The sequence below is a fragment of the Tupaia chinensis genome, unplaced genomic scaffold, assembly GCF_000334495.1.
Source record: "Tupaia chinensis unplaced genomic scaffold, TupChi_1.0 Scaffold000503_1, whole genome shotgun sequence".
In the NCBI taxonomy this organism is placed as follows: Eukaryota; Metazoa; Chordata; class Mammalia; order Scandentia; family Tupaiidae; genus Tupaia; species Tupaia belangeri.
Window position 1 is genome coordinate 885,256 of NW_006160015.1, and position 18,346 is coordinate 903,601.

An 18,346-nucleotide genomic window follows, 5' to 3' on the forward strand; every position below is an offset into this window, starting at 1 on the left:
AGCAGCTGTTGTACCTATATTGAATGACATAAAGGGATATGAAATTACAGTGAAACAATATATTCACTCAGTGGCGAATGAGAAACCATTAACAAGAATTTTCTACTGCCCTGGTGGAGATTCTCTAGAGTAGCTCTGGCCCCATACTTCTGCATGGTAATGCCCTAGAGCCCTCTTAAGTTGCTTCAACCCTGTGACAATTCTGTGCCTCCAGCTTCCCTGAGACATTCTTTATGCCACCACATATCAACAGCTCTTTAATTCTATGAGCCTACAGAATTACCTCCATGGATATGCCAACAAAGTTTCCCACTTGTATGTTCCAGGGTGGCAAATAACACCCTTAACAGCAGGTTGGGGCACCCTGGCATCACCTGAACTGCAGTAGGGGCCAAAGGGCATTTCACTGGGACATGGGGAGCCAAGTCTCAAGGCAGCTGTGGGCACAAGCCTGCCCTGGGCTTGTCCCCTGAAACTATTCTGCTCTTCTAGGCCACTGGGCTAGTGATAAAGGTCATCCTCAAAGATCTTTGGAAGTCCCTCAGGGCCTTTCTCTCATTTTCTTTAGGATTATGGATTCCTTCTAGCATCACCAATTTCTTCAGCAACAGCCACAATCTTAGGGTTCTCTGTAAAACATACCTCATTCTTTGCAACATAACCAGGCTGTGAAATTCTCCATATTCTTCCACTCTGCTTCCCTCTGAATTATCAATTCTATCTTGAAGATGTTTTGTTCCTCTTTCATTCCATTAGCTACTAGTAGCTACGGTTCCCTTTCTATATTTTGCCTTGAAATGTCTATCACCAAATATTCATTACTCTTAAAGTTCAGTATTCCATAAAGCCTTAGGATATTGACACAATACAGACTAACTCTTTCTAATGGTGTGACAAAAATGACCCTCTTCTCCAATTTCCAATAAGATATTCCTCATTTTCATCTGCATCTTTTTCAAAATGGCTTTTACTATCCATACTTCTAAAAGTATTCTGGTCACAGCCATTTAATCTTTACAAAGTTCCAAACCTTCCCTAGTTTTCTCATCTTCTGACCTTCCACTAGGTTTTTCTAGCATGCTCCTCCAAATTCTTCCAACCTCTGCCCATTATCCAGTTCCAAAGCTGCTTCCACATGATTTCAGGTATTCATTATTAACAAACAATCCCACTCTCAATACCAGTTTTATGTTCTAGTCCATTCTGTTGCTAATAACAGAAAATAACCAAGTCTTGGCAACATAAAAATGCAGGTTTACTCAGCTGAAGGTTTGAAGGGCCAGGGTCCAGGTACTACATTTAGTGAAGAGCATCTTTCTGGTGTTTAACACAGTAGAAGGAAGGAACTTGGGCAAAGCATGTCTCAGTCACATTCCCTCTTTAAATAAACCTATCAGGAGTCAATCCTGGGGGACCACAATTCTGATGCCTAATCACTTCGCAATGTCCCCAGCTTTCAACATCATAACTAGATTGAGTCTACCCTCGAAACACCTTTAGCAGTCAAATTCACAGAGACAAATTTAATACATGAATTTGAGGAGACACTTTTAAGTCATAGAAAGAAGTAAAATGTAACAGGTTCTATACTTAATGGAAACCATACAGCAAAAATTTCACACTCCAAAGATATACAAGTGCAACAACCATACACAAATATGCTCAACATCACTACTCATTTCAGAAGTACAAATCAAAACCACAATGAGATATCATGTCACACCCATTAAGATCAAGGCTGATGGGAACCAGCAGTTAGTGTAATGGCTATGTCGCTGGACTCCTACGTAGTTGACCGTGGTTCGCGTCCCGGACCCGGTGGCTTAAAACTCACACTGGGCACGTGTACGTGCGTTCCCAAGATCCTGAGAGGAGAATGGAGGAGAAGGGATTGTGGCATGATCATCCCCCCGGGGGGTGATTTCTCGCTTTCTATCTCTATTTCTCTCTCTGTCTGTCTGGCGAGCACACGTGCCCTATAGCGAAAACCTCTAAAAAAAAAAAAAAAAAAAAAGATCGAGGCTGACAAAACAAAAATAGATGTTGACAGGGTTGTGCAAAAGTTGGAACCCTATGCACTGTCAATACTGTAACATGGTGTAATCACTATGGAAAACAGTATGGAGGTTCCTAAAACAATTAAAAATAGAACCACCAGGGCCGGCAGGTGGGTGGTGTTAAGGGTGCTAGATTCTGCCATGGCTGACCACTGTTCGAGTCCCAGATCTGGCAGCTTTCTTTCTCACTTACTTTCTCTCTTTCTCTCTCTCTGTGTTTCTCTCTGGTCAAATTAGAAAATAATAATAATACATGGAATTAAATAAATAATTCTTTGTAAAGGGAAAGAAAATCCCATTACATGTTATAACAAAGAAATAAAATCCAGTCACATGTTATAACATGGATAAATCTTGAGGATATTATGCTAAGGAAAACAAGCCAGTTGCAAAAAGACAAATACTGTGCAATATTACTTATATAAGTGATCTGGAGTAGTCATCTTCATAGATAGAACGTAGAATGGTGGTTACCAGAGGCTATAGGGAGGAGACAGACAGGGAAAGCTGCTGTTTAATGGGTATGGAGATGAGATTTGCAAAATGAAAATGTTCTGGAGATCTTTTTCACAGTGATGTTAATATACCTAATACTACTGACCAGTAAACTTAAAAAATGGTTAAGGTGGCAAATTATATGCTATATATATTTACCACATTAAAAAATACAGAATAAACTGCACACAGCCAGACCCAAAGCCAGGACTAATTCTAAATTTTATATACTTTTTGCTATGACTTTATTATAAATACACTAACTACATTAATTTATTCAGCAAATATGGGTGCCTGCTATATGCATGCACAAATACCAGGATAGACCAGTAAATGAAATAAGACACAGGTCACTGTCTTTACATAGCCTAAGTTCTAGCAAACATGATTATTTATCTCATAAGGACACCAGATTTATCCCTCTCTTCAAAGATAATTTGCCAACATTTTAATATTGCATTAATATCAATTTGCTACTCTCAAAAATTAACGACCAATTAGATGGTGCATCAGTAATGTGCGTCTCTAGCAATAGTGGATCTCTAGCAATATGGAAGATCACAGGCTTGGTTCCCTGTTCTATTTGTATACACCAGACACACACACTCATGATTCTGGATGGCTGGAAGCCTGGAGTGTGGCGGAATGTCACAGTGTGAGACCCTGTTAAGGCTGTTTGTCTCTCTCTTGCATGAAAGAAATAAGTATTTTTAAAAGCTATAGGGGTCAGCAGGCAGTGTGGTGGTTAAGGTGCAGGACTCTCACATGACTGACCACAGTTTGGGTCCTACACTTGGTGGCTTGAAAATAACACTAGGCACATGTGCATGAATGCCCTAAATCCCAAGAGGAGAATGGAGAAGGGGTTGCAGTGTGGCCATCCCACCCGGGGAGTGATTTCCACTTTCCCTCTCTCTCTCTCCCTCTAGCAAGCACACACACCCTAGGGAAGAAACCTTAAAAAAAAAAAAAAAAAAAGAAAGAAAAGAAAAAAAATATTAAAATGAATATTCCTAGAGATCAGAATAGTTTCCCTTCACTTTTCATGATCTAAGAAGGCATCCTCAAACAATTACTTTACTTACTTTCTAGTGGGTGGGATCCTCTGATATGTTTCCTAGTAATTCTACCTTAAGTCCAAAATTAATAAATCTCCATATCCCATTATTTGCTAAACCTACTGATTTAAAACTAAACCTATTGATTCTGTTATTTTTAGATGAAACCTGGCTGTGTCGCAATCTGCCTGCTTCAGCCTCCTGAGCAGCTCGGGCTGTAGGCCTGCACCTGGCTTTTAGGTGGACTGAGAATTAAATGCAGCTTCCTATGGGCCTCAGCCTACTGGTACCAGCATCCACCAATGCACACTACTGCAGCTAGGCCCTTTTTGATTCTTTATTCATTATACATCTACCATCATTTTAAATTGCTAATTTAAAAAATGATAACACCAGTAAACAAGAAAATGACAAGCCTTCATATTTTAACTCGAGATTTCAATGAAAGACATACTATCATTTGGTCTGTTAAGGAGGATTATCACTCATTTATATCATTTACTGAACCTCCTATTCAAATCCAAACAAGTCAGGTAATACCTGCCAGTTTCAGCTTTATAGGTCTTTTTTTTCCCTCCTCTCTCTTTCAAATAATCTCTCTCTCAAGAGGATTGCTTATTTTCTATGCTCATGACTCAACCATTTTATTTTCATTAAACCCAAAGACAAAGAATAAACTCCTATTTAAAAGAAATTTTTAAAGGAAAAAACAGACGTCAAGACATCAGTTATATTAAATATTAAGCATCTTTTCCTTTAAGAGTTAAGTTATTAAGTTCCCTTAAAAAGTCAGTTTAACATTCAAGTTACAAAAACATCTGTCAAATTAGATATAGCAACCTACATGACTTAAATTTTGTGTCACAGCAATGCTTTTTTTACTCTGCTGCAGCTTTTTAATGTACCAGAGCTGAGGGTTTATATACAGGTAACAAAGTACTTTGGAAGAAGAGTTCCAAACATTAACTGGAACGCAAACTCCTCTGGTAAAGCCAACTCACCAAGTAGACACAGTACAAGTGAAATTATTAGCATGCTAAAAAGATCTTCTGAGTGAATTACCTGTCTTACTGAGGCATTCTTAAGAACATTAAAACTTGGGAACCAGCAGTTAGCGTAATGGCTATGTCGCTGGACTCCCACGTAGTCGACCGCGGTTCACGTCTCGGACCCGGTGGCTTAAATCTCACGCCGGGCGCGTGTGCGTGCGTGCCCAAGATCCCGAGAGGAGAATGGAGGAGAAGGGATTGTGGCGTGACCATCCCCCCTGGGGGGTGATTTCTCGCTTTCTGTCTCTATGTCTCTCTCTGTCTGTCTGGCGAGCGCACGCGCCCTATAGCGAAAACCTCTCCAAAAAAAAAAAAAAAAAAGAATATTAAAACTTATCATTTTATTGCATACATTTCAAGCCTCACTGAGACTTCAAGGTCTAAATGTCCCACAAATAGTAGTTGTCACTGCTTAGGAGCAAGAGTCTTTTCAAATTAGGAAAAGGGAGAAAAAGTCATTAACTAGTTTGCCTTAAAACAGAATACTGTAGGGACCAGCAGTTGGCATAATGGCTATGTCGCTGGATTCCCACGTAGTCAACCGCGGTTCGCATCCCGGACCCGGTGGCTTAAAACTCACACCGGGCGCGTGTGCATGCGTGCCCAAGATCCCGAGAGGAGAATGGAGGAGAAGGGATTGCGGCGTGACCATCCCCCTTGGGGGGTGATTTCTTGCTTTCTGTCTCTCTGTCTCTGTCTGGCGAGCGCACGTGCCCTATAGCAAAAACAAAACAAAACAAAACAAAACAAAAAACTAGAATACTGTAAACCAAGTCTACAACTCAAATCCTCCATTTTACTGTAACAGAAAATTACTCTCACTGTTTTCAATTTAAAATGCTTTGTTTATAATTAGATTATCCAAAGCGGGCTCCAAATGGGGTTTCTTGTTTGTAACTGGTTGATATCTCTGTTAGGATTATCTGTATTTAAAAAAAAAAAAAAAAAAGGCTTTAAAAGTTGTCATACAGTAGGGACCAGCATAGGGAACCACAGTTAAGAGTCCTGAACCCAGTGGCTTAAAACTCACGCCAAGCGCATGTACATGTGTACATGCCCAAAGTCCTGAGAGGAGAATAGAGAATGGATTGAGGCATGGCCATCCCTCCTGGGGAGTGATTTCCCAGTTTCTGTCTCTCTGTTTCTCTGTCTCGGTGGTGAGTGCATATGTCCTACAGTAAAAAACTCTCAAAAAAAATAATAAATAGGGACCAGCAGTTGATGTAATGCCTATGTCACTGGACTCCCACGTAGTTAACTACGCCTTGGAACTGGTAACCTAAAACTCACGCCAGGCACGTGTGCGTGTGTGCTCAAAATCCTGAGAGGAGAATGGAGGAGAAGGGATTGCAGCATGGTCTTCTCCGCTGGGGGGTGATTTCTCGCTTTCTATCTCTCTGTCTCTCTCTATCTTACTGGTGAGTGCGCGCGCCCTATAGCAAAAAATTCTCCAAATAAATAAATAAAAATTAAATAAAGACTTTAAAATACAGGGACCAGCAGATGGCGTGATGGTCACATCACTGGACTCCCACGTAGTTAACTACGCCTTGGAACTGGTAACCTAAAACTCACGCCAGGCACGTGTGCGTGTGTGCTCAAAATCCTGAGAGGAGAATGGAGGAGAAGGGATTGAGGCATGACCATCCCCCCTGGGGGGTGATTTCTCGCTTTCTGTCTCTATGTCTCTCTCTGTCTGTCTGGTGAGCACACGTGCCCTATAGTGAAAAAACCTCTCCAAAAAAAATAAATAAATAAATGTAATTTTCCAAATTCTCTGCCATTTTTCTAAAACTGCCAATATTCCCAAGTACTCCAGTAAACCTCCTCTAAATACAAGAAAGTTTAATGTGCTGAATTGCAAATCGAATTCCCTGAAGATTTACCTTCATCATACATTTCTTCTATTAAATAGGCCTCTGCTCGATCTTTCAGGGCATTCACATTGTCAGGTTCCACCTGTAAAACTTCAGAACATATTCTAATAGCTTCAACAGGCTTCTCATCCTAAAAGTAAAAGTGAGAAAAGGATTTATGGCTGTTAACCCATGTGTGGACATTTTCTACTTCTGGGAACAAGTCCACTGTTACCTTAGAGAAGCAGTGGCAAATCCTCTCTTTGGAACGAACTGTGTATTCAGCAACATTTGGCTCTGTTTTCATGACAGATTCATATTTGCTTGTTGCATCTGTGTATCTATTAAATGAGCAGATTATGATGAGTAACCATAACATTCTATTTCCAGAGCTGTAAAGAGGATCCCTTCCACCTCACTGCCTGTTACTCAGTTAATTCAACTACACGAGCACATGCTTTCGATCACTGCTTTTACCTTATTAACTAGAGTTAACATGGAAGGTGGAATGAAAAGTTAGAAGATAAAGCACATGATCACAGGCAATGTACATAGGGGTCTTCTAAAAGTTCATGAAAAATGCATATTATAAAAAAAGTGCACAAATTTCAAAAACCTTTGCACAGAAATAAACTCATATTTTATTCTGTTTTTCCACATTTTGAAATCCCTTTGTATATAGATAAATCAAAGCACACTTGTGAGTACTAATCAAACCAAATTTCTCTGTAGAAAAATGTTTATGATTTTGAACCCAGTAAAATACCTTGTTAAAAGTTTGACTTATACTAAGCACTTTTTTAAAAGAATTGTTTTTTTATTTAATTTTATTTAGTTATTATTATTATTTTTTAATTTAACCAGAGATAGATAGTGTGTGTGTGGGGGGGGTTGGGAAATGAGAAGTCACCAGGTCTGGGACTCGAACTGTGGTCGGCCATGTGAGAGTACAACACCCTTAACCACCATGCCACCTGCCAGCCCCCAACACTAAGCACTTTCAACAACTTCAAAATCAAGTTTGATTTCTTGTTTATACATGCTTTTCATGAAAATAATGTAGCCCATTATATGCCAGTTTATATAATGAATGTCAATATTCACAACTAAGTATAATGCAGTTCCTTACAAAAGGAACTCAATTCTCTACTTCATGAGCTTTCTAAGAACTTAAAAGCTATTTCAGTATTTTCTTTAAACTGGTGAAATATACTAGTCATGTTATATACTAAGTTAATTTTTTCAGTAATGCCAAACTAAAAGATTAGGTCGCTGGAAAAGTCATGGCTTTTTGGGACCAGCAGTTAGCGTAATAGCTACATCGCTGGACTGCCATGTAGTCTACCACGGTTCGCATCCTGGACCCGGTGGCTTAAAACTCACACCAGGCGCATGTGCATGCGTGCCCAAGATTCCAAGAGGAGAATGGGGAGAAGGGATTGCGGCGTGGCCATCCCCCTGGGGGGTGATTTCTTGCTTTCTCTCTCTCTCTCTCTGTCTGCCTGGCAAGCGCACGAGCCCTATGGCAAAAACCTCTCCCCCCCAAAAAAAGAAAAGTCATGGATTTTTTTTCTGTTTCTCTATGCAAAAATGTGCCATGACTTTTCTGACAACCCAAAATATGCCATTATAACACATGATTCCCAAAGCACTGCAGTCTTCACATTTAAATCTTGATATACAAGAACACAGGTTTAAGTAGCACATTTAAAACAAAAGTTAGCTTCTGGGAAAGTGGAGTGGGTGTACTTTTCTAATTCCTCCACCTAAGTCCAACTAAAATGTAAGACTCTCGTGAGAGAAGACAGCAGCCTCGCTAGGGACCCCAGGACTGAGGGAAAACATGGTGTCGAGTTCCCAGGTTTCATTTTGGCTCCATTTATCCCAGACTTAGAGCTGTAGATGCCAGCCCACCAAAAATGTCAATGAGTGCAGAACCACAAGCCAGCTAAAGTCATTTTTCCCTAGCCATAAGACATCAAACAGGCAGCTCAGCAAGGCAGAAAACTTTTTTGACAGTAATGGTTCTATTCTAGTAAAAGCACTACGTAGAAAATGTGGCTCCGTCTCTACCAATGCCAGCAGAGGTCAAGTGGAGAATACACTCGTCCTGCCTGGTCAGGCTGTAACAAGGTACCCTGACTCCCCTACCAAGATGGTATCAATTAAGGCCATGTGGGGAAACAGGACTTTCATCCATATATGATAACGAGTCTCCAATCCCACTCCCCAAGGGTGTCAGTGAAGACCGGGAGGAGTCAAAACTTTCACCTGCACCATGTGGTAGTGAGAACAAAGGCCAAGTAGAAAACTGCTACCTCTATTTGACAGGAACAAAATGGTGTCCAACCAGTCACCCCCACTTCGCTGGAACAATGTCAAAAAAAGCCAGCCAGAACAGGTTTATACAAAAACCATTTTTAAAATAAGAGGCCAGGTCCATCACATGGTGGTTAAAGCAGCTAGACCCTAGATGGCTGACCATATAGTTCGAGTCCCAGACCCAGTAGACTGAGAAACATACTGGCTCATATGTGTGCAATCCCAAAAGGAGGGAGAGATGAAGAAGGGAAAGCACTGTGACCATTGCCTATGGTGGGTGTTTTCTCCTTTCTCTCCCTCCTCCTCTGTCTCTTTATTTTTCTCTGGTGCATATATGCACTTTCTAGCAAAAAGAAAAAAAAAAAAGGGAATTCCAAGTTTCAATTAAAAGTCAATTATTAATTTTAAAAACAGGAAGATCTCAAACTGAACAAGAAAGGACAATCAACAAATGTCAACAACAGAACACAGATGATAGAATTATCTGACAGATTTTAAAGTTGTCATGGCCCCACAATATCTTTTTTTTTAAGAATTATTTTATTTAACTTTATTTATTTTTTTATTTTCATTTTACCGGAGAGGGACAGAGCAAAAGAGGAAAAGTGAGAAAGCAAGCCACCAGGTCTGAGACTCAAACTGCAGTTGGCCATGTGGGAGTCCAGCACCCTTAACCATCATGCCACCTGCTGGCCCCCACAATATCTTTTTATTAATCAGTTTGTATGTGTGTCTCACTAAGTTATAAACTTCCTAAAATCAAAAACTATAATCAAATTTATTTCTTTACCTTCAGTACATAACTCAGTGCCAGATACAAGAGATACTCAGTAAATATTTGGTGTTACATAAATAAATCTGCTGGTAAGGATAGTATGCAGTTGTTATTATTTATATTCTGTCTTATTCCAAAAATGTACAATCGGGTACTTTTGCCAAGGCCTGGTGCTATCTAGAATATCCCAATTGCTAAGATAAAAGAACAACCAGTTTAGTTAGTTAGTTGTGCCCATGATCAGACACAGAAGGAAAGGCTTGATGGCTGGGAGAGTATATTCTTACCTGCCGTCTCTGATGAGTTCTTCAGCTGATTCAATCAGTTTGTTAAGTTTCTTTACTTGTTTATAATGTGCAAAACACCTTTTATGATCCTGGTCAAGTTTCAGACATTCACGAACTTCACTGCTCACGTATTTAAAAAAATAAAAATACACCAAGTCAAAATAATCAATAAGTAGTATTTCATATTGAATACAGAAATTACAATAAAAGCATTTGTCTGTAACAATTAAACAAGACATAACTGACTTAATAATTTACTGTACACTTTTATCTGTAACATCACACCATGCACAGACATACTAATTCAAATTAAAATGACTGTGTTAGACATTAAATATTCCCATTTTGGGGTTTGCAGGTGGCATAGTGGTTAAGTTGCTCAACTCCCCCATGGCCAACCGTAGTTTAAGTGCCAGACATGGTGGCTTGCTTTCTCACTTTCCCTCTCTTTGCCTCTTTCTACCACTCTCTGGTGAATACATGTGCCTTATAGCAAATAAAAAAATGAAATAGTAATGATAAATACAATTAAATAATTTCTTAAAAATCTAAAAAAAATTTCCTATTTTTGTTTCTGCAAATATAACAGCTGTCTTGTTTGTTTTAATGAGCTTACTTCATGAAAATAACCAATTTAAAATTAGAGTAATTTACATATATATAAATATTATAAATGAATATGGAATATAAAAACATCTGTAGCCACAATTTTATTAACCTAATATCACAATTTTAAAGAAAACAGACTTATTATCTGACTGGCAGCAATTAAAAAATGATCAGATGTGCATGTCGCTAGAACAGACCTGAGGGACAGTTCATGGTCTCCTAGTTGATAGTACAGTGTGCTGATTTTATAAAATGCCTCAGTATTATCATTCTTCAATTTTGATGTAGCTTTTAAGTCACTTATAGCTTTCCTAGGCTCCCCTTCTTTTATAAAACACTCAGCTCGAAGTTCCCGTAGTTCTGCATCCCAAACACAAACCTTGAGAAACAAAAACAACTAGACTTTAAGAAAGAAATAACGAATTATACACATCCTCTATTAATATGACTTCTATATTACAAACAGTATTTTTAAAATGCCGCCTTCTTGAAATTAAATCCTCACAGCAATAGAAAGAGAAGAGAAAAACTAAGTAAGAATGCGGAGATTGATGCTTTACCATCCCTATTATGTTTTAGCACTGGGTACACAATGTTAAGTAAACACACTAGTGTTCTTCAAAACATAAACCCAAACCTCACCACTAAGGCCCGTGGAAGCATCTTTATGTATTTCTTAGAGCTGTTTGAAAGCCACACCAACTTTTCACATATATGAAGATATCAAAATCAACATTATACATAAGTTAAATATCATGAATACATTAGGTCAATATGGATTATCTAATTACTGGAAGGTAAAAATTATAAGCTTATATGCCTTTAACAAAGTATTAACAAAATAGTACAACAGAAATTCTATTGGACATTATCAGATTTCTTTTACAAAATTAGCAAAGAAATACACATTGTATATATATCACACAGTTATTGCCAATATTAAATGAAGTTATATTACAATGGTAAATGAAAGTGATGTTATTACTGCTTCCATTTGAATACCTTAGTAGACTTCCTTCTAAAATCATGTGTTATTAAATGCTTCAGAGGCAAGAAAACCACAGACTTCCGTTTCTTAACCTAGTGCTTCTGGATCCTATCATCTCATCTGCTTTTTCCTCTAGAAACTTCCTCCTCTAACATTCCTTTTTCCTCCCTAACATCATGTTTTTCTTTTTTTTAGAACCAACTCTTACATCTTTTACCCCATTATCTAACCTCTAGAGTTCTCTTCCCCCAAAAAATACAGAATCGACCCAAATTACAAAGCAAACAATGTACCAAAATAAGTCACTCTCAGGCCGGGCCCACTGTACAGGGGTTAGTCACTGTACAGAGGGAGCAGGATCCCACACGGCCAGCCAGGGTTTGGATCCCAGCCTATGGCAATACACCAGGCACACATGCCTAGGATTCTGACAGATGAAGAAATGGTTAAAAATGACTGTGGTGTGACCAGGCCCCACTGGAGTGTGTTTGCTTACATGCTTTCGCTCTCTCTCTCTGGCATATGCATGTACTCTATGGCATTAAAAAAGAAAGAAAGAATGAACCAAAGGCGGAAAGAAAGGTAAGGGGAAAAAAATGTAATTCTCACTCTACAGCATATGTAGTATATAACAGAAAATTTCACTTGCAAATTATGTTCTATATAAACATGATCTTTTACTAAAGGCCTGAAAGCCCACAGATCAATCTGATTTTATCCTGTGTGGGTTTTTGGTGGTGTATAACATGTCAAGTGTATAAACACACTTATAGTGCAATGGAATAGTGCCCGGCCTGTCAGCTGCAGTACCTAAGAAACTTACCTCTAAAATCTTGTCAAGGAAGGTTATAGCAGCACTATAATCTGCACTTTCAAAAGCATCAAGTGCTTGTGAACGCAAACGTTGCATTTCATCAGATTTTATAAGTTGAGACTGGGCTTCCTTTTCTTCATTTTCACTTGGATTAGAGTTTAGCTATAAGAATAATAAGAAATTAAACTAAGCAGGGTTTTTCATCTCTTAAGTCTAATACTCATAAGATATATAAAGATCTGACCATTACAAACACTAAATTTCATTGAGAAGAAAGAGTAAGGAGACACTGGCAAAACTGGCCTAGTCCAGTGACGTGACACCGTGGGAAGCAGAAAGGAAGGCATCATGATTTCCTCGCGTATGCTCCACAAGAGGGAGCAGTGGCTCTGGACTCCAAAGACCTGGATGCTCTCAAGCCTACCAGGAAGCAAAGACATTTAGGATTGAGAAAGGGAGGGAAGAATGGAGTAAGCAAGGCACCTCTCTTCACTTTTTTACATATAGTTCTTCAGAATTCATTAATAAGTTTTATTTATTTTGCTTTCTAGTTATTTACCTTTATATTAGTTTATATTTTCTAGTAATCATTCTAGTATTTAAGTCTAAAATAATTTTATTTCAAAATAATAAAAATAGGGAAATTGAGGAAGGGAGCAGTTTTTTAAGAGAGGTTATAGGATAGAAAAGGATTGGATCTAGAGAGGTTCAAGTACAACAAGAAAAGGAGAATTTAAAAGAAAATATAAGTAATATTCTTTGTTTTGAAAGACTCATGATGTGGCTTTAAGAAGTTTGCATATTACCTATTTTTAAAATAACTTTATAAAGATATTTATATACCATAAAATTCACACACTGAGTGTACAATTGCACAATTTTTAGTTCTGCAGCTGTCACCAAAGTTTTAAACCATTTTTATCGCCCTAGTAAGATCTTTGGTGTTGTATACAGTTCATCCCCACTACCAGCCCTAGCCTAACACATAAATTCTTAACAATTTCTTTCTCCAGATAAAAAATCTTAAACTTGACATTTCAGAAAAAATTAGGTGCTAAAGAGCCACTGATTGGGCCAACCACTTTGGTGTGGCAGTAATGTAACATTCTACCATGCTGAGCCCACAAGGCAGGTCCCGGGTTAGTGTCCCAAGGTCTCTCTGTAGTCTGGTGCACAATCCTGGCTGGCTATGACTGGAGGTGGGACCCTTCTGTGGGTTTCTGCCTCTCTCTCTCTCAAAGGTTTAATTCAAAATAATTAATCTGGATTTAATCATCTATTAGCTATACATTATCTTCATTTTCTTTACCAATAAAAAGAGGGTAAAAATACCTCCATCTTGTCAAATAGTCACTGAGAGGTGAAAAAGATATTCTTTATGACACATAAGAAGTACTCCAAAAAGTGCTAATAAAAATTTCAAACTGTTTTTGTGTTCTACAATATATACATTCAAAATGAGGCCAGAATACAAAAACATAATATACACTTTAAAAAAATGCTCAATTGATTTCCCATTGCAAAAGATATCAGCGAACTTAAACTGGGTTACCTTCTATTAAACTTACAGCAATTAAGGTCCTAAAATAACAGAACTTATTTTGACACTTCTAAGGTCAAAGTAAAATTAAACTTTGGCATAAAATACATTCACCAAACTGATTGTAGCTCAAAATGATTATTTCTAATGCTACTGAGTTGAACCGTGGGCCCGGCCATGACGGTAGGGCATAGAGTGCTGCCGTATGATAGTGAGCTCTACAGGAAGGCTCCAGAGTTTGGATCCTAGGTTGAGCTGAAAACACCCGACACATCTACAATGCTGGCTGGCTGGAAGGCTGGAGAAAGGATTACAGTACGAGAAGATACTGTCAAAGTGCCTCTCTTCCTCTCTCAATAAAAAAAATATATATTAATTTGTTTTAGGTTTTGCCATAGGGTGTGTGCACTCACTAGAGAGAGACAAAGAGAGACAATGGGAGGGAAAGTGAGAAATAATCCCAAGTGCACTCACTGGAGAGAGACAAAGAGAGACAATGGGGAGTGAGAAATAATCCCAAAGAGAGGATGGCTACTCTGCAATCTCTTCTCCTCCATTCTCCTCTCAGCATTTTGGGCTCATACTTCTCCTCCATTCTCCTCTCAACATTTTGGGCTCATAAGTACACATGGCTGGCATGATTTTCAAACCACCAGGTCCAGGACTTGGACCACAGCTGGCTATGTCAAAGTCCAGCACCATAACCACCATGCTACTTGCTGGCCCCACTCTCAATAAACTTTTTTAAAAATTTCTCTTTATGTAGGTAGGAATAAATAGCACAAATTTTAAATTTTATTTGATATTATTTGTAATATTTGAGGTATATGCAACATTGTCAGTGACTTCTAGGGTTTGCCTTCACATATTCTTTCTGTAACCTTTGTAAAGAGAACAATACAAAAATAATCATTCAAATGGCTTTTAAAAAACAGGAAAAAAAAAAAAACAGGAAGACCATGTCATGGTATGGATGACTGAATTAAACCATTCTAAGATCCTTGTATTTTCATGACCTTATTAGTAAGTGCGTATTTTTAAATTCTTGAAGTAATGACAAAGAGAAAAGGACAGTATGTACAGTATAGAAGGAGCAGAATAAAGGAGAAATATATCAATCTGGGGAGGGAGAAAAGCAAAAGAGGAAGAAGGGTGCACTAAGGAATGTGGAGGTGTAGTGGTTGAGGCAGCTGGATCCCACATGGCTGACTAGTTTGGGTGTGTACCCAGTGGCTTGGAACACACACCAGGGCCTGTGCACATGTGCCTGAAACTGGAGAAGGGACTGTGCATGGCCATCCCCGTCAAGGGTCTTTCTCACTTCCCCCTAACAAGTGCATGTACCATCTAGCAATAAAATAATAATTTTGAAAAAGCTATAGAATTTTTAGAAAAAGGCAAAAATTTTTAGAACCTAAGGCGTGATGAATGCTTCTTGGACATAACAACAAAAGCAGTCCACAGAACTAAAAAGAAAATTGATAAATTGGCCTTAAGCAAAATTTAAGGTTGGTTCTATAAAAGACTCTGTGAAGAGAAATAAAAGATACAGAGAAAATTTAAACCACATATCTGGCAAAGTAGCTAAAATATATTATATTCTCTTCTCGCTTTTTCCTCAGAAACAGTGAAGTCCTTCCATTTAGCTAATTAAGAGCACCCTCACTCCCGCTACACACTATCTTTGAGCTGGCTAATTTACCAACACATAATCCTTAACTGTTTTTCTTTTTAAAACAGGCAATGTGAAAGTAATTAAAAGTTAATTGGTATAAACGCCAATTAGAAATCATAACATTGCTGTCTTGGTATAACCAGAAAACGTTATTTCTGGATTTCTTTCTATAATTTGTGATATATTTTTTGCTTATTGGTTTATCGTCATTATTTCTTTTTTTAACTTGAAATGTTTTATTTCTGATAAGAATTATTATATCATTGTTTCCTGAGAAGTTTTCTTATATTTGATACTTTTCAAACTAGTTACGACTAAACGGAACAAACTAGTTTTTGATTGATATTTGTAGCAAGAAAAGTCAAGGACTGTATAATCTGCAAGATTTCAGACTTGACGTATTAGTTGGGCAGTCACATCTCTCTCTCCCTGTTTATGCTGTCATGTGTAGAAGATGAAAAACTGTTATTCTTCCCGGATTAATGGAAGACATTGAAATTTAACTACCCTAACATAAATTATCCATGCAAGATTTCTTTGCACAATGCCTGTGAAGGACAGTTATCTAGACACATTTTGAAAATGTCTAAAGAAAGTAGGTTAGCTGCCGCCCACACTAGTCCCTGTGTTAGAGACAACCAGCTGCTCCAGAAGCTTTTTTATGTCCAGTCAAAATCTACCTTTTAGGTGCCATAGAATTACAAGGGTCTTAGTTTTATACTAACAAATACATCTCATCTCTACTCTTTGTAACAGTACTTCAGTACTGAAGATAACTATTATTTGCCCCATTTTCTCTTTTCACAACTACATTTGTAATTCCTTTATTATAGTTTCTAAATCTTTGAGAATTTTGCTTGTCTCCTACATAGGCTCCAACCAAATTATCCCAGGTTTTCTTCAATCAGCACTTAAAATACTGGAATATTCACCTTCTGTGTTCAAGAGCAGCACCGAGTAGTAGAATATAATGCGAGATCTAATTTTTTGCCAGTCATATAAAAACCTGATAACATCGATTTGCTAATACGTTTTATTTATCCCATTTTTTAAATATATTGTGAATATGAAATGACACATTATTATTAATATTGTTATTCTTTTGCTATAAGGTACATAGATCTCTGGGAAAAGAGAGAGAGGAAAAGTGACAGATCACTTTCCAGGGGCTTGCCATGCCATAGTCACTTATTTTCCATTCTCCTCTCGGGATTTTGGTCAAGTACACATGGCTGGCATGATTTTCAAACCACCAGGTCCAGGACTTGGACCACAGCTGGCTATGTCAAAGTCCAGCACCATAACCACCATGCTACTTGCTGGCCCCACTCTCAATAAACTTTTTTAAAAATTTCTCTTTATGTAGGTAGGAATAAATAGCACAAATTTTAAATTTTATTTGATATTATTTGTAATATTTGAGGTATATGCAACATTGTCAGTGACTTCTAGGGTTTGCCTTCACATATTCTTTCTGTAACCTTTGTAAAGAGAACAATACAAAAATAATCATTCAAATGGCTTTTAAAAAACAGGAAAAAAAAAAAAAACAGGAAGACCATGTCATGGTATGGATGACTGAATTAAACCATTCTAAGATCCTTGTATTTTCATGACCTTATTAGTAAGTGCGTATTTTTAAATTCTTGAAGTAATGACAAAGAGAAAAGGACAGTATGTACAGTATAGAAGGAGCAGAATAAAGGAGAAATATATCAATCTGGGGAGGGAGGAAAGCAAAAGAGGAAGAAGGGTGCACTAAGGAATGTGGAGGTGTAGTGGTTGAGGCAGCTGGATCCCACATGGCTGACTAGTTTGGGTGTGTACCCAGTGGCTTGAAACACACACCAGGGCCTGTGCACATGTGCCTGAAACTGGAGAAGGGACTGTGCATGGCCATCCCCGTCAAGGGTCTTTCTCACTTCCCCCTAGCAAGTGCATGTACCATCTAGCAATAAAATAATAATTTTGAAAAAGCTATAGAATTTTTAGAAAAAGGCAAAAATTTTTAGAACCTAAGGCTTGATGAATACTTCTTGGACATAACAACAAAAGCAGTCCACAGAACTAAAAAGAAAATTGATAAATTGGCCTTAAGCAAAATTTAAGGTTGGTTCTATAAAAGACTCTGTGAAGAGAAATAAAAGATACAGAGAAAATTTAAACCACATATCTGGCAAAGTAGCTAAAATATATAAAAAAAAACATTCAAAATATAATAGTTAAAAAAAAAGGCAAAGAATCCAATTAGAACATGGGCAAGAGACAAAAGCAGAAATTTCACTACAAAGGATTCACAGACAGCAACAGCAAATGAAAAGATGGTCAATATCATTAGCCATCGGGAAATGCAAATCAAAGCTACAAAACCACTGCATGCCTACCAGAACGAGTAATAGACAATTTAGCAATGTTACTAAACTCTGACAAGGGTTCGGAAGAATGCAAAATGGTAAGGTAAGATCACTCTGAAAAACAACTTGGTGATTTCTTATGACCGACCTAAACCTACAATTACCATGTAATCCAACAACTGCACTCCAGGGCATTTATCCCAGGGAAATGAAAACTTATATATACATAAAGCTTTGTACAAGAATGTTCATAACAGCTTTACAACAGTTTACAACAGTCAAAAGCAACCAAATGTCCATCAACTGATGAATGGGTAAATAAAATGTATCATACACAGGGCCAGCAAATGGCATGGTGGTTAAAGATACTGGATCCCACATAGCTGACTCCATTAGTGTCTCAGACCCAGTGGCTTGAAAAAACACACCAGGTTCATGTGCATGCATGCCCCAAATCCAGAGGATAA

The 18,346-nt window shown here is 38.0% G+C and overlaps 1 protein-coding gene across 1 annotated transcript in view; it reads right to left on the bottom strand.

The window, feature by feature from the left end:
• Nucleotides 1-18,346, bottom strand: part of DNAJC3 (DnaJ heat shock protein family (Hsp40) member C3) — a 58,569-nt gene that overhangs the window by 12,899 nt on the left and 27,324 nt on the right. Inside the window, exons 5-9 of the mRNA XM_006156602.3 lie at nt 12,320-12,472; nt 10,706-10,887; nt 9,900-10,019; nt 6,751-6,856; nt 6,546-6,666 (exon numbers count right to left, since the gene is read on the bottom strand). Coding sequence (XP_006156664.1) covers nt 6,546-6,666; nt 6,751-6,856; nt 9,900-10,019; nt 10,706-10,887; nt 12,320-12,472 — 682 coding nt within the window. The remainder of the gene's footprint in view (nt 1-6,545; nt 6,667-6,750; nt 6,857-9,899; nt 10,020-10,705; nt 10,888-12,319; nt 12,473-18,346) is intronic.